A 14967-nucleotide genomic window follows, 5' to 3' on the forward strand; every position below is an offset into this window, starting at 1 on the left:
ATAACTCGTGAAACATATTCACTCGAGGCTTTTTATTCCAGTGGAATAGTGGACATGAAGTGTACAATGCACTTTGCCATTAAATCACCCAAAGAGGATGAGAATAAATAGACTAATATACTATAATACAATGTCAACACTGGAAGAGGGTTGATAAAGAGGTGCACCCACAAACAGATGAGTTAGTGAAACAGTGCTAAATAAATGCTTTAAGACCTATTTGGATGATGTCGTGCTGTGGGGTCCTTGTGGGAGGGCCGGGACAAGTGCAACAAACATAAAATAATGATTGCTAAAGCACTTGTCAAAATCAAAGGACAAAAATATCAACCAGCATGGCAGGATTACATTGAACACCAACTCTTATATAAAACATTGGGGTTTCTATTAGGAATGTTGAGGTGCCCTATTGTTTTTACACTTATCCCAATGCATCATTTCAATACAATTGCATGAAAACTGTCTTCCAGCAATATCTTAAATCTTTTGGCATCTCCACTCCACTAAATAATAATTCAGTAACCACAAAGAAAACTATCACACTTGGTGTGTTAATTATCAAGCTGACCGCAGGAAACAGCCAAATTTAACAAATATGAAACGTGAGCAATTTTCTTGGGATATTCCATTTCTAAACACACCACATTATAGCAGGGTTCAGTTTAGAAGTAGAAAGATTGAAATCAATACATGACTGATGGTGACTCAAATTCTATATCTAGTTGTGTAGCTGAATTTAACATCATAAAGCAATGAGGTGAACCCTCAGATCATGACATTAACATGAAAAAAATATTGGAAAAACATCTTGAATTCTTTATCAAATATGCTTTTACCTTCAAGATTGCAGACATAACATCATTTTAAAGAGCACCCCTATAAACCTGCCGTGTGCCTCAAAATAAGGAATGAAAGTGTCAGCTGATAAAATATCCAAGATGAAACCCTGAACATTCTTTTTTATACAGTACACATGTCACATGAAAGAACAGATTGAAATGTAGCTCTTAACCATAAATACCTGATATACAAATACACTCCCACTTTAATTCCCCATTAAGGCAAGTAAGCTTTCCATTTTAGGAGTGTGACTATCTAATTAAACTGGTGAATTTGCATACATACCTACAATGTGCTACTCCGCTGTCTTGGACAACTACAATAATCTATAATGTGAGTTCAAATTCCAGTGAATCAGCCAAACCATTCAAAGACACCTTTCGTATTCATGATACAACTTTTGAAATTATTTACACATATATTATATACATACACACACACGCTTATCTCCATTTAGCTGCCACCCAACCATCCATACAAAAAAATCAAAACTACACTTACTAAGGTCTTGTGGAGTCAACACCGTTACAAAGGCTAACTACGTATGGTTTGTTGTTGTTAGTTTCTGACTTCTCTACAAAGTCTAATAACACTAGAACATCATTTTGGGTCCACACGTTATCTGGTAAGACACTCAGACAGCTGTTACAAAAAGGTATTAATATCTATCACAAATAGCAATAGGTGGCCCGCACATACCATGTAGTACATTTTCAATCCAGAGTTGGTCTGTCACCATGCAGCAAATAATAATCTGCCATGTCAAAGTCGGCCATTAGCACCAACCTGTCATCCAAGCATTAAAATCAATTGGAGACAGTGACATGTTTACATGAACGATAAACTGCACATCATTCAAATTACATAAGATCTCCAAATTAAAATCTGCCTACTTATACTGTAGCTTTTCTCCTGGAATAGCCACTCAAACGTCAATTAAGTTGAATCTCATTGAAGATTTAAAAAAAAAAAAAAGTCTTAATTTACAGATACAGCATCTGTGCGAAATTCTTCTGTAGAAGGATTTGCTTGGATTTCTGCTGCACATCTTTTTACAAAAATGTGCCTCTGATGCGGGAGTAGTGGAAGTGAATTTTCTGGAACAAGGATTTCACCTTTTTGAATAGAATAAATTGCACATATTCTCAGGAGTGAGTTTAAAAGTTGAGCTATCCCATACTGATGGCAACTGAGATCCTCACAAATTAACATGACATGCATTTGTAGATTTGCGAACATAATGTGCAAAATGTTCTTGTGTGGATGTAAACATTCACTGCCACATGTTAGGACTGGCTATACGTCTAGGTCTCTCTTTGCAACACTGTCAACTTGGGACTAAAGGGCATACATAACTGAGGGCACATATGTCGGCCAAGGAACGAGGCTTAGGACAAGCCGTTGCTACTACTAGTTCAAAACACGTTTCTACATAACGTCCTCCAAAAATGCCACAACAAGCAAAGCACTAGATCTGAATGATCCTGGTCTGGCACTGCGTAAACATTGCCTTCCACTCATTGTCCTGAGCCTCATTGACGGTATCTGGCTCGGGGCTTTTGTGCACCTTCGCCACAGCAAAGTTGATACCCTGAGTGAGCCCCGCCTGGGTGAGGCTGGCCACCTGGACCATGGAGCTCCTGATCTTGGCAAAGGGAGACACGACCCGGCTGCCGTTACTGTCAGCGGGCGAAGGGGCGAGGCTGCTCTCCAGTTGTGAGCCCAGACTCCGTTGCGAGCCACCTGAAAGGGCAGAGGTGGGCCTCTGGATGCTGAGGTTGGAAGCGGAGGTAGTAGCCTGGACGTCAAGCTGGGATGGCCTGGGGAGGTTCAACTCCTCTTGCTGATGCTGTGGCTTTGTGCTTGGCTGCTTGGGGTCTGCCAGGCTTTTATTCAGCACAGGCACTGTGGGCTTGAGTGGATGGGCAGACGTGGGCGGGCGCTCTCCAAAGACCTCGACGGGTTTGGTCTGTGCGTCCTGGACAAACTGCTGGCAGTAGGCATCGAAGGGAGTGCCGAAGTCTATTAGGATGGCTTCTTCAGCCACTGAGGCAGCCCCTGGGGACTTGTCTTCACAGACCCGAGAAGCACTGTCCTGCTGTCCTTCACCGCCACTGACCTGGCTAACAGAGGGAACATTTAGCTCCACGCTACCGATGGACTGGGAGCGACTGCCCAGTCTTGGGTTGGATGCAACGATACCACAGCTGGGAAGCACATAGTCCACATTCTCAAAGGAGCTGGCGCACGGGTGCTCTGGATCAGAATTATAAGAGTCAGAGTCATCAGAAATATCAAAATTCACATCACTGATATCTTTTGAGGCTCCTGTGCCAGGTTTCCCATCTGATGTGTCCAAGCTGCTGTCTGACTTCCACAGATTCACGTGCATAGTTGGCTTCAGGAAATTAACTTTGACTTCAGGCTTAGAGAAATTTCCCAGCTTCCCGAGGGGCTTGAAGGTGCTGATGTTCACGCTCGTTTTGGTCTGCTTTACTTTCTGATTTAGAGAAGAGAACTTATTGAGGAGGAAACTTTTGCCTTGAGCCAGACCAGAAGTGCCTTGCGCCTGCTCACATGTTTTGTTCTGAATCCCCATAATATCTTCATGAGGTCTGCTTTGGCGCCTGGAGCACACAGACAGACAGAACCTTAGCAACAGAGATGTTTTGAGACTGTATAATGAATATATATCCTAATGACCTCTCGAGCTTCTTTTCAACCACCAGTAGGTCCAGCCCCCTGGCCTGTTTTGTAATGCGAAGCATTTCAGCAATGCATTGTAGTGTATCTGAAACATAACAAGATTCATTCATTCATTACCTCATGAGGTGAAATTAATGTTAAAGCAGTAGAATGTAATGGGAGGCCACAGCATATTGTTCAAGAATAAAAAATAAAATATGGTAAGAAGTGGCTGTATGAAAAACTCTTGAGCGAGAAAAGCAGCATGTGATTTTTCTTTGAGCAGAAGAGAAAATATAATAAGATAAAAATAACATGAGGTTATCTTTTTGAAATGATTCACTTCAAGCCCCACTAATTATTCAAAGGTATACCTTTTCCATCATCCTCAGGGTTTCGGCTGGCAGCTCGTAATGTGTGAAAGTATCCACTCGTTTCTTCACTTCTGTAATGCAGCCGCATACAACAGAACTTTGGCTTGCCAAACAGTGTCGGTTCTGGACCTGCAGGGGGGGGGGGGGGACAACTTCCATTTTGGGTTGATTTTCACTTCCTTGAATGAATCACATTCTGCTACAATGTTACGACAAGAGTCCAAAGAAACTGTTAAACACTCTTTTAAAGAAGTGTTGGGTGACTCAGTCCACGTCACTTCTGCTTTGAATGAAACTGAATACTTACCAATTTCGATTTTTTCCAAACCCTCTAAGTTGAGACGCTGGTACTGGTTGACTTTATCTGCCTCTTCGTCATAGCTATGGATGAACAAAAGCAGCGAATGATTCATCGGAACAGATTTCACTTCATAGATTGGAATATATAGTTGGACTTACTAAGCAATGTAGTAGGCTTTGTCGGACAGAAGCAGAAGTACATCCACATCTTTATTAGTGGCATCAACAAGGCTGAAAATTAGAAGACGCGTTATGCAAAAAAAAAAAAAAAAAAAACACTTAAATCCTTTTTGGCCACAGTGTCCATGTCAAAAGCCTGCTAAGTCGTAAAAATGTCACAATAGTGATTGGTTTGTATATGAAAATGCCCATAAATGAATTGAAAATAAAATGAGGCGCGAACCTCATATCACAGTTAATGAGAGCCCAACCACCGTGAAACCTCTCATCATCGAGCAAGAGAAGCTGCATGTATGTCTGCAATAGGAGGCTGACTTGCTCCTGAGCTCCTCTTTGGCTTTCCTGCTCTTTCGCTTCATGCTCCTTCTCCTTACTGAAAATTGAGTAGAGGTCTTCAGTCACTGGAAGACCCATCATGAGGTCTGCAAGGAAATTGAGAGGGCACGGTGAAGAAGGTTTTGAAGCGCAGACACATTGTCAGCAGATCGTGTTGTTTTTCTACCAATTACGGCTTGTCTATAAGCATCTCTGAAGCGGTTCAAATAGTAGCGGTTGGCAGAGTTCACTCCATCCTTCATCACGCCAGCCAGTTTCCTCTCACCTGTCCTCGTAAAATCTCCCTAAAAACAAAATTTCTTCACTGATGCATTGAGTAGAAAACAGGCTCTGTTGGATGTGCGAAAAGGCAGTAAGTGGTAAGTAACGTACCTTAAGTGCTGCTGTGCCAGCGTACTGTCTGCTGATGGTGTCACCATTGTTAGCCCACATTATTTGATAGATCCTGTAACATTTGAGAGGCAGGGGCTGCTCTGGAGGCATTACACCCAACTTCTTTAGCTGAAACATGAATATTTGAATTTTCAAGATGCTGATTGCTACATTCTCTAGGTGATTAGAGATCACCTAAGTTTCTTTGTAAATGATCCACAAAATACCACATTCAAATATAGCTGCTGAAATACATTTGGAGAAAAGAAATTATCTTGTTCTTTGAACTGATGATAAAAAGATTGTACCTGCTGTTCCATAACCACCCTAGCAATGGCAGCCTGGACTACATTGGTCCTGTCCAGACAATCCATGCAATTGACTCGGAAGATTCCCTCTTGCTTGCAGATGACTCCAGCTTGGTCCACCCTTGCAGAGAAACCCAATTGCGACAGGATGCACTTTTTGGATAAATGACAAACTAACCTGATGAGAGTAACTCTACCATATGACTATACGTTATCCGTAATGTCAAAAATATCAAATCAAAATGACAAAACTGAATAATAGTTTCTTTTAAATACAAACTACTGAATGACACTTACCAGGCCCATTTCATGTCAGTGATGATGTCAAAGATGGCATCAGTTAGTATTTGCACATTTTCGAATTTCATCCCTCGACTAAGATACATCACACAAGGCAGATAAAAGGGAAGGAAATGCATTGTGTTATCTATCAAAAATAGAATTGCAAATATCATACCGAAAGCATGTCTCTCACCAGTGCTCATGGAAATCAAATGACACGTAGGTGAGATTTGGATTGTTGTAAAGAAGCACTTGCTTTAGATAGGCATCACCTATCAACTTCTCTCGTCCACTTTGGTCAACTAAGTTAATGATGACCTGAAGTTTGGAACAAAGAGTGATATAAATTAACACACCATATAGCATTTAGGACTTTTTCGGCCACTTCCGTGTGTACAAAATTTGGTATTAAATGGGACATATTTGCAAGGGCTGACAGGTAGGATAGGCTCCAGCACTTTCGCAAACTTTGTGAGGATAAACAGCTCGTAAAATGAATGGATGGATTAATAAAAATATGTACAACATACTGGACTACATTTTTTTCTATGCAGCTAACCATACAGCCTGCAATACACAGAAGACATTATCCAGTCTCTGACCTGCCCACAAGAGGTCATTCTGACTTTTTTTGTCCATAGTCTCTTCTATATATGCCAATTTCATGTGCAATGCGTGTCCCAAATTTTGTGAGATTTTGTTCACTTATAGTGCCTCAAAAATGGCTTTGTTTGTGATGACTAAAATAATAATGGGAATTTCTACACATACAATAGGGACCTCACAGGTCACCTGCTTGGGTCCTAAAAAGCATTTATTTATTTTGTTTTAAATCTCAAAGTGTCTCCTCATGCGTCACCATAGGGAGTAATGTGAGGGTTGTTTTGAGTGTTAGTGCATGTGCACATGTGTGGGCAGTACAGGCGAAACCGCGCCATAGCAGTACAATCACTCTTGGCAACATTTTGTATGGTGAAGGGAAGAGGGGATTTGCACTAGCACAATTCAGGTGTTCGAACTAGGAACAGCTAATGTGTGTGGACGCTCAAAATTAGAGGATGCTTTCATTAAAATATTTCGTGCAAGTTGATCAAATAGTGATCTAATCTTAATGTGTATTACACTGCGTGAAATGACTGCTTCTAATTTTATTGAACATTTTTATTTTGTAACTTTAACAATATTTATTGGTGCAAGTACCATCTTATTGAAACGATAATTTAAAGTTTACACTGTAAATTACAATGCTGTGACAAACACACAGAGAACTTTCATACCAAATGCAACTGAGGGAGGTGTAATAAGTTATTTTTAAATTCCATATACGCCCATCCACACCTGCAAGCCTACCTCTTTCTTGTAGAGTTTTAGCTGCTCTTCAAAATGGGCAGCAAAGTATGGCATGGTCTCCTTCTCTTCTGAAATGTCAGAAATATAAATAAATGAAAACGTGTCAAAATTTGACAAACTCACCACAGTACATAGTTTTGTCTTTGTGGACTTTTTTTATTTCACATAGTATTGATAGGACTTTGTATTGTATAATCATAAAAATTGTACAGAAAATTAGGATGATTAAAACCGTGTCTCACTGGAACACTGCTGAATTTAACACCACAAATCAGAGTCTTGCAATCAAGCCTGAGAAAAGTGAAGAGGTTCCACTGACCTTTCTCCAAGCGTGGCCGGGGATTGTAGCGGTATCCTGCCTGACTCCAGAAGACAGGCACGGATCCACGGGTCAGCACAAACGACAAAGTGTGGCTGTGCACGTGGATCAACTGCTCTGTCTCCACATAGTTAGCCACATGGCCGTCTGAATCCACTCCTCGCCGTTTGTACCGCATCCCTTTGGGCCAAAATAATGGATGAAGACTATTGAAAGACTGTTTTATGCCAAGAGAATAAATCCATTGTTTGTTATATTATTTAAATGTTCTCAAAGTAATCAGTTAATTGAAGACGGTTCAAAATTAGTTCCAATCTCTTTTGCAGTTGGGCTTCGTTCCCAGTGATGAGGAAATTTATGAGCGCACCCGTCATAAAGTCCATCCACTGCCAACAAGCGCTTGCATTCACTTTTTCCAATTTGAATGAGCTCTTATTTGAGTTTGAACAGGAATTTGGAATTTAAAAAGTGAATACACCTTTTTAATACCCACATTTGAGTTTTGCCTGTTTTATTTTAAAGTATATTAAAATTTGATTTTATATCTTTATATTACTGGCTATTTTACACTTAAACCTGTCAATTCAGTTATATAGTTTCCAACCAATACAGGGAAGTATAAATGATTATTGGTCATGGTAAATGCTGGTAATTGAGGATAGCTGTGGCATAATCTTGGTATCGTGGGACCTTTTTTTCCCCCCTCAAGGCAGTATAGCTTCTTGGCACTGTACCTGCACGATGGCGGCTACGTCTGGAGATGAGAGCAACAGTGAAGCGGGGATGTATGTCGTCAACACAGGTCACCTCCTGCGGTGAAGTTTCAGGACTGCTCCGCTCTTCATCAGACGTCTCGTTGTAATTCACTACAAGTTCTTCAACTTGGACAAAGCCCTGGATGATGGGCATCACCCAGAAGTCTACCTCAGGGGTCTGAGATATCAAAAATATTTATTGTTTAGTAAAGTCTTTATCAGGTCCATTACAGGTATAATAGAATGCAGACCTTAACCAAGGTAAAATAATAAAAAATGAGTCTGTCCAACCTTTATTGACCCAAGGGTCCATTTCACATTAGGATAATCTCATTACCAAACAAAACTAGTGAAATGATTATCTTTTCTCAATTTACTTATAATGGATTTAAGTGTGAAAACATACTGTAATATAAGTGGTCAGCATGGTGGATGACTGGTTAGCACATCTGCCTCACATTTCTGGAGGACCCAAGATGAAATCCCATCCCACCCTGTGTGAAGTTTGGATGTTCTCTCTGTGCCTCCGTGGGTTGTCTCCGGGTACCTCCCTTTCCTCGCACATGCCCAAAAACCTGCATGGCAGGTTAACTGAAGACTCTAAATTGCCCTTAGGTGAGAATGTGAGTGTGAATGCTTCTTTGTTCCTACGTGCCCTGCAGTTGACTGGCAACCAGTTCAGGGTGTATCCCGGCTCTTGTCTGAAGAAATTTGAGATAGGGATGGATGAATGAATGGATGGATGGACAGACATCTAAGTGGGTGCGTGTTCCTTAACACTACAGGGTAGGTCATAGCAACAATCTCAGTGGACTAAAATATTTGTTCAGTAGGGAAAAAAAATAATTCTCCCTCTGGATGATTTTTGCTTAGCTGATAAGATCATTTTTAATTCACACTTTTATAACTGTAACTTTGTTCCAAGAGAAATATCAATGAGTCACGATTCTAACAACTGTGGTATACTGTTCCTATGTATTTTTTTTTTTTGGCCATGGCAATTGGGAAAATAGAATGACACAATAGAGTAGGTGTGTGTCTCACTGTAACAACACAAGGGAGAGGCAGTTATGATGCCACACAAGGGAGGATCATTTTGTCCTTAGGTGTAAAGGTGAGTGTGAATAGTTGCTTCTTTATATGTGCCAAAGCAATTGGCTGGCAACCAGTTCAGGGTGTATCCCGTCTCCCACCCAAAGATAGCTGGAATAGGCTCCAGTACACCCTCTACCCTTGTGAGAATAAGGAGTATAGAAAATAAATGGATGGATGCACGACATTACCAAAGGTAATTGCTCACCTGCTTTGACTCTGATAGGAGTTGAACTGACATCCTATTCTTAATCCATAGCTCTTAACATGACACCGGACCCCCCATTGCAGCATAACAGTTTAAACTCTTCTGGGAAGATTTTGCAAAAGGTTTAGGAGTGTGTTTATGGGAATTTACGATTTTTCCAGAAGCGCCTTTGTCAGGTTACACACTGATATTGGACAAGAAGGCCTGGCTCTCAGTCTCTGCTGTAATTCATTGAAAAGTGTTCTAAGGTGTTGAGGTCCGGATTGTGTCAGGACCGTACAAAATCTCTTGGTATGGTGAAATATTCAGAGTTCTTTTCATTGGACCTCACGGGATAATAATTTTGGATGTCCACAGTTTCGATCGGGTCCCCCACTGTTCCAACATGACTTAAAGTCATATCCAAGTCAAGGCAGGTGAGCAAATATTTTTGGCAATGTTAGTGTACTAGCTAATATCGTCACTGCATTATTTCATTTGCTTTGTCACTAATACTTTGCTCATGTCAACAAGCGTTGTAGTGACCACATTACTGAATGAAGAAAAAACAATGTGGAAAAACAATTACCTGTAGGTCTATAAGATCTTGAATCATGTGTTTGTTCCAGAAGAACCGGTCGTCCACCTTTGACAAAAGAAAAATTCTCAGTCATGCAACCAATATTTGCATTTGAGACATTCACATATAAATTAGGACCACAGCCACACATTGTTTCCCTCCACACCTGTTTCCAAAGCGGTAAATTAGACCTTTGCAAGTCTCCTTGGCGCTGCACCGTGTTTGTGAGGTCATAAGTGGGGCTATAGTAGAAGGAATCCGAATCCATGAATATTTTGTATAACTCATCAAGCAGCCGCCTCTCTAGACGTTCCTTCTCTTTGTTCTCCTTTACCTGTAAGGCAGGGGAATACTGCATTGGGTAGGTTGTTGGGTCAGATTGTTGGGCCAGATGGAGGGAGGGAGGGAGTGAAGGAATGGATCGATGATAGATCAAATGATGGATAGGTGGGTAGTTGGGTGGGTAAGTGAATCGGTAGATAGGTAAGTAAAAAGAGGTGTTAAACTAGTAAAGCAAAGTAAGCATCTACGATACCAATATCATTATATGAGTGACAAAATGAATTAAAACGTACCTTTTTCTTAATGGGAACGGCCACATTCGATTTTATCTGGCTAAAGGTTTTCATTAAAAACTTGGACTCATCTGGGGACTGAACCAGTTTCTCTGATTTGTCAATTCCAAAGTGATGCTTTTTGCAGAGCTGAAAAAGAAAAGCTTCTGTCATTTTAGTGTACATGTAATTTACAGAATGTCACCCAAATAGACCTGATATTACAATGAGTGTTAACTTGAAAAAAAAAATACAATACACTAACCCTACTTGTACTGTAAAATAAATTGGCCAAACAGCCTAACAGCTATGTGGAACAACACGACAGCAAAAGGAATTCTGTACATAGAGCTGTTGGAGTGAGTTTGCGGGGAAGTAATTATGCTGCAGCACAATGGACAACAGGGTGGAGTCTAATAAGAGTCTCTACAGGAGCAATTTAGTTACCGTCACTCTTACTTACTTGAAAATATTGTGCCTCACCATCCACGAAGCTCCCCTGAAAGACTGAAATCTTAGCGATACCAATCCTGCTCTTGAGATTATATACAATCTTTTTATTTGCACCTTTAAGTGGAGTTTTCAACAAAACAAAGCTACACAAATATATTGTAGGAGCCGATGGACCGATTATTATTCATACACTGACACAGCCATGGTATTCTTGGCAACCCGCAATAAAGGTCAAGCATCATACACATTGCCACGTGTCTCATTACAGACTAAGGATGCACACCTCCAACTCCAGCTCCTGTGGCTCTTCATCAGACAGAGGAATGACGGCTATCTTGATGATCTTGTAGACTTTGTGGTTGCCTGGCAAATGGCCAACAAGCGCTTTCTGGCGGATTAATACAAGCCCAAGAGGAAGATCTGGCAACAGGAGCAGAAGAAGGAGAGGTGCATAACAGGGGCAGATTTCCTCAGATTTTGAAAGGTGTGAAGAAACCATCCTCACAGCCTCTATGAATTTGGTATAATACAGTAGTAAAAAAAAAAAAAAGGTAAATAAATATTGAACAAAACACTATTAGCTGATGTTACATTCCCAAGTCTGCAAGACTATAATTAAACCTGCTTTGATGTTCAGCAAAAATAACTCGTGCTCTCTGCTTCTGAGACGAAAAACGTGGGTAATCATCAATTATATCATCACCACCATATCACTCCTCTTCGTCACTCCATGCATTTCGAAGTGTATTTGTGCTCATTTTCACACCTCCTCTTGCGAATGTGAAACAAGTCAGAGCAGCAGAAGATCTGCCATATCAAGTACCGAAAGACAGATCAATTCTCTTTTCAAACATTTTAAGGAGAAATGTCAAATGAGCACTCCATCTTCTTACCTGTGTGAAGCTGTATCTTTCCGATGATGCCTTCCACCAGGCCAAGGCATACCGGGTTCCAAGCAAGCAGCAGGTCTGTTGCTGAAAAATTTTTAAGACAGAGATGGGAGTGTCTGTGCAAGTGTGACTGAATGTCAGGGAATAAATATCAGTCCCAAAAGTAATCATATTTGTAACAACTGCATTACAATTTCAGACCTTGTACTCTTCAACATGTGACAGCAAATCAAATTTCAGTAGTCTGTCATTCATCACACCCACAGCATTTATACCAAAAGAAACATTCTGTCAAAACACTGCCGCTATGTTTGCTAACATGCATAAATCCCAGACCAAGCATGACATCACTTGAGGCCCTGCAGTGGTAAGACTGAGTCAAAGGAAAACTGCACTGCAGGATTCGCCATCATAATGGGAGAAAATTGGAAACATGTGAAGGGTGTGGCAAAGGGACCAGAATGTTGGCTTTAGAATCACACAACATGGCTAATATTTATTTGAACAGACACCACAAATTAGATGGGAAATCTTGAAGAAACACAAACCCAACATTACTTCAAATGTTTTCAAGAAATGCTTCCCTGTCTCCACGAGAGTAGAGTGGAAAGCTTTGTTCCAATTAAATTATGAAACAGTGGTGCAACTGTAAACCTGCTCTGGATGATTACACAGCCGTTGGACTTCAAGTTTCACCATCCTCGGTAGTTTGTGTAGGCTCTATTACTTCATAAGTCCTTTCATTGTCACTTATATGATGAGAAACCCAAAGTCAACTCTACTCAACATTACGAAAATCAATTCTTCGTCACACCCTTAAACTCTCATACCATTATGTGACACAGATGAAATTGAATGTGTAACTGAATCATAAACACAAAACACTCCATTGGTTAAGTGTTACCCCCAAAAACTCAATTTAGTCAACGAAGTTGTAGTAAATTAAATGTACGATTGAACCCTCTTCCAACCACGTTGACACATTCAAATAATGGGTTTGTTTAACTAAGAACTTGAATGTCTGGTTTTCTGTTGTGTACAAGAAAACTCGCCAGCCTGGCTGTGGTCTCGCAGGTACGAGAACCCGTAAAGTAGATAACATGGCACAAATCCTCCTTTATACGAGGCGTATTGTGAGTGAAGTTGCCACTTTAATCGCCAAAACATTTCAAAGACATTTATTATTTTCATAAGGTTAGCACATTGCGGGGGAGTCTGGTACCTTTGAGGCAATCATCCCCAGTTCTCTTACATGTACAGTATCTTTTCAGGAGTGACTCATCGGGGGTTTCATTTAAACTCAAAAAGAAAACGAGGAGTGTTTGTTCATTTGAAGCAAAAGACTAAGTACAGGAATGTTACGTACCAGGTTTAACTGTCATGGTACCGTCTTTTCGGCTACACCAAAGAGCGCGGTCCCCGTCCTGAAGAATATAATCGTTTTTGGCTTGGAACAACTCCATTTTGCCTGTAAACGTTACACAAAATGAGTGTCTAGGTCCAGGAACAGCCTTGGGACGACGACCGTCAACTCGGGAGGATGACAGTAGTTAGCCAATCCGCCAACTGCTAACTCTGGTTAGCTCCTCGTTCCCCTCCGGCTGGAAGGACGCTGAGCTACAGCTACAAGCTAGCAGCAGCTGGATGCTTGTCCGACGGCATTGCTCCACTTGTACGCATACAGGCGACTGCGCTCCATCATCACCGGAGACACGTTCCTCCTCATTGTTAGACTGAACACAAACGTAAGGCATCTATAAATGGGGACTTGCCTCGGTGAGCCAGCCAGGAGGTGCCCGTTTCCTGCTCCAAACAATAACACGTGACCTGCGATGGCCTCAGTAAAGCAGGTAGCCTGTAGTATAAATCAGCCCCAAATTGTTAGTGTGGTTTCACGGGAATTATTGGCGTCGTGTCGGCATAAAAGGGGTAACTTTCACCCTAATCTATTTTTATCGTAGCGTAGAAATTCCGTGTAAATGTTTCTTAGGAGTTGTTTTTGTGTTCCCACCCACACAGAAAGCAACTGAGGGGTTAACCCTGTTGAACTAACCCCGATGACTCAGAAGCGTCCTTCGGGGGAAATACAGAGAGCAGCACACCAAGCACACAAACACGCTTCTTAATCCTAGTATCAGGAGATTTTAAATGCACTTAGATTAAAACATAAACCTGTTCTATAGTTCAGTTTTATTACATTTTAATTTTATTAAATTATATTGGGCTTTCATGAACGAATGCTTTTAGAATCAATTATTCCACCATTGAATCTTTGCTGCGTGACGTCAGAATAGAGGAAAATGTTCATCACCATTTCCAAAGTCAAAGTGGATGTTTGCAAATGTCTTATGTTGATTGAAGACAAACAAACATCAATCCACTTTCATCAAGTGCTATAGAATTCAGAATATTTACTGTTGAGAGGGTGAAATCAAAGGATTTTGGCAATTGGGCTCTAAATGATGAATCAATTGTCAAAATAATTGTTGAATTTGATGCTTGATTAGTTGTCGATAAATCGATTAATTGTTGGGACGGTATTCTATACTCTATTCAGTACCAGTGGATGTAGGTCTACAATTAAAGTACTTGTTGTTTCTGTATTTAAAGGGGAAATCCAGTGGTTTGCATGAACAATGTATCTAATAGGTCATGTAATATGTACTCTATTTTGACAATGTCATGTTAAATCCCCTCTCATTTAATAGTTTTGAAAAGATTTTTATCGACAATTACGAATTTTCAGGGGCGCTGCCATTTTCACGAGTCACATGACTTACGTGCGCGGATGTGACATGTAAGGTGCCACACCAAAGACTCGATTACATTGTGACAAGCGGTGATTTCTCGGATGTATCCTCATCTGTTGAAGAAATAGCCGTACCAGTTGATCGGGGAAGACGGAGGAATACTTCCATACAGATTTGAACCTGTGGCTGTAAATATTGTTGAATATTCAGATGGTTCTTCGGGTGTAGTGAGGCGGAGTCAGACGACTAAGCTCTGCCGAGTGGCAGAGCCGTGAGCTGTGCTCCACCGAGCGCAGCTCCCCAGCGAGTGAGCTCCGGGGCTCGGAGACCGAGCTCATGGCTCCAGTGATCGGCGGAGCT

The 14967-nt window shown here is 41.0% G+C and overlaps 1 protein-coding gene across 2 annotated transcripts; it reads right to left on the reverse strand.

Moving 5' to 3' along the window:
- Positions 1 to 19: 19 nt before the first annotated feature.
- On the reverse strand, positions 20 to 13913 carry inpp5f (inositol polyphosphate-5-phosphatase F). Of its 2 annotated transcripts, XM_061837204.1 has the most exons (21): positions 13224 to 13913; positions 11861 to 11941; positions 11251 to 11387; positions 10536 to 10664; positions 10127 to 10294; positions 9970 to 10026; positions 8081 to 8279; positions 7347 to 7526; positions 7028 to 7095; positions 5871 to 5995; positions 5693 to 5770; positions 5396 to 5516; positions 5088 to 5216; positions 4882 to 4999; positions 4603 to 4801; positions 4359 to 4430; positions 4207 to 4280; positions 3900 to 4028; positions 3544 to 3631; positions 3418 to 3467; positions 3202 to 3340 (listed from the first exon to the last, which is right to left on the reverse strand). In XM_061837204.1, coding segments are annotated over exons 1-21 (2301 nt in total). In that variant the 5' UTR covers positions 13321 to 13913; the 3' UTR covers positions 3202 to 3338. The 2 variants fall into 2 exon arrangements, with proteins under 2 accessions (XP_061693187.1, XP_061693188.1); XM_061837203.1 differs by having other exon boundaries at positions 20 to 3467.
- Positions 13914 to 14967: the final 1054 nt, after the last annotated feature.

Source organism: Syngnathoides biaculeatus, chromosome 12, assembly GCF_019802595.1.
Source record: "Syngnathoides biaculeatus isolate LvHL_M chromosome 12, ASM1980259v1, whole genome shotgun sequence".
NCBI lineage: Eukaryota > Metazoa > Chordata > Actinopteri > Syngnathiformes > Syngnathidae > Syngnathoides > Syngnathoides biaculeatus.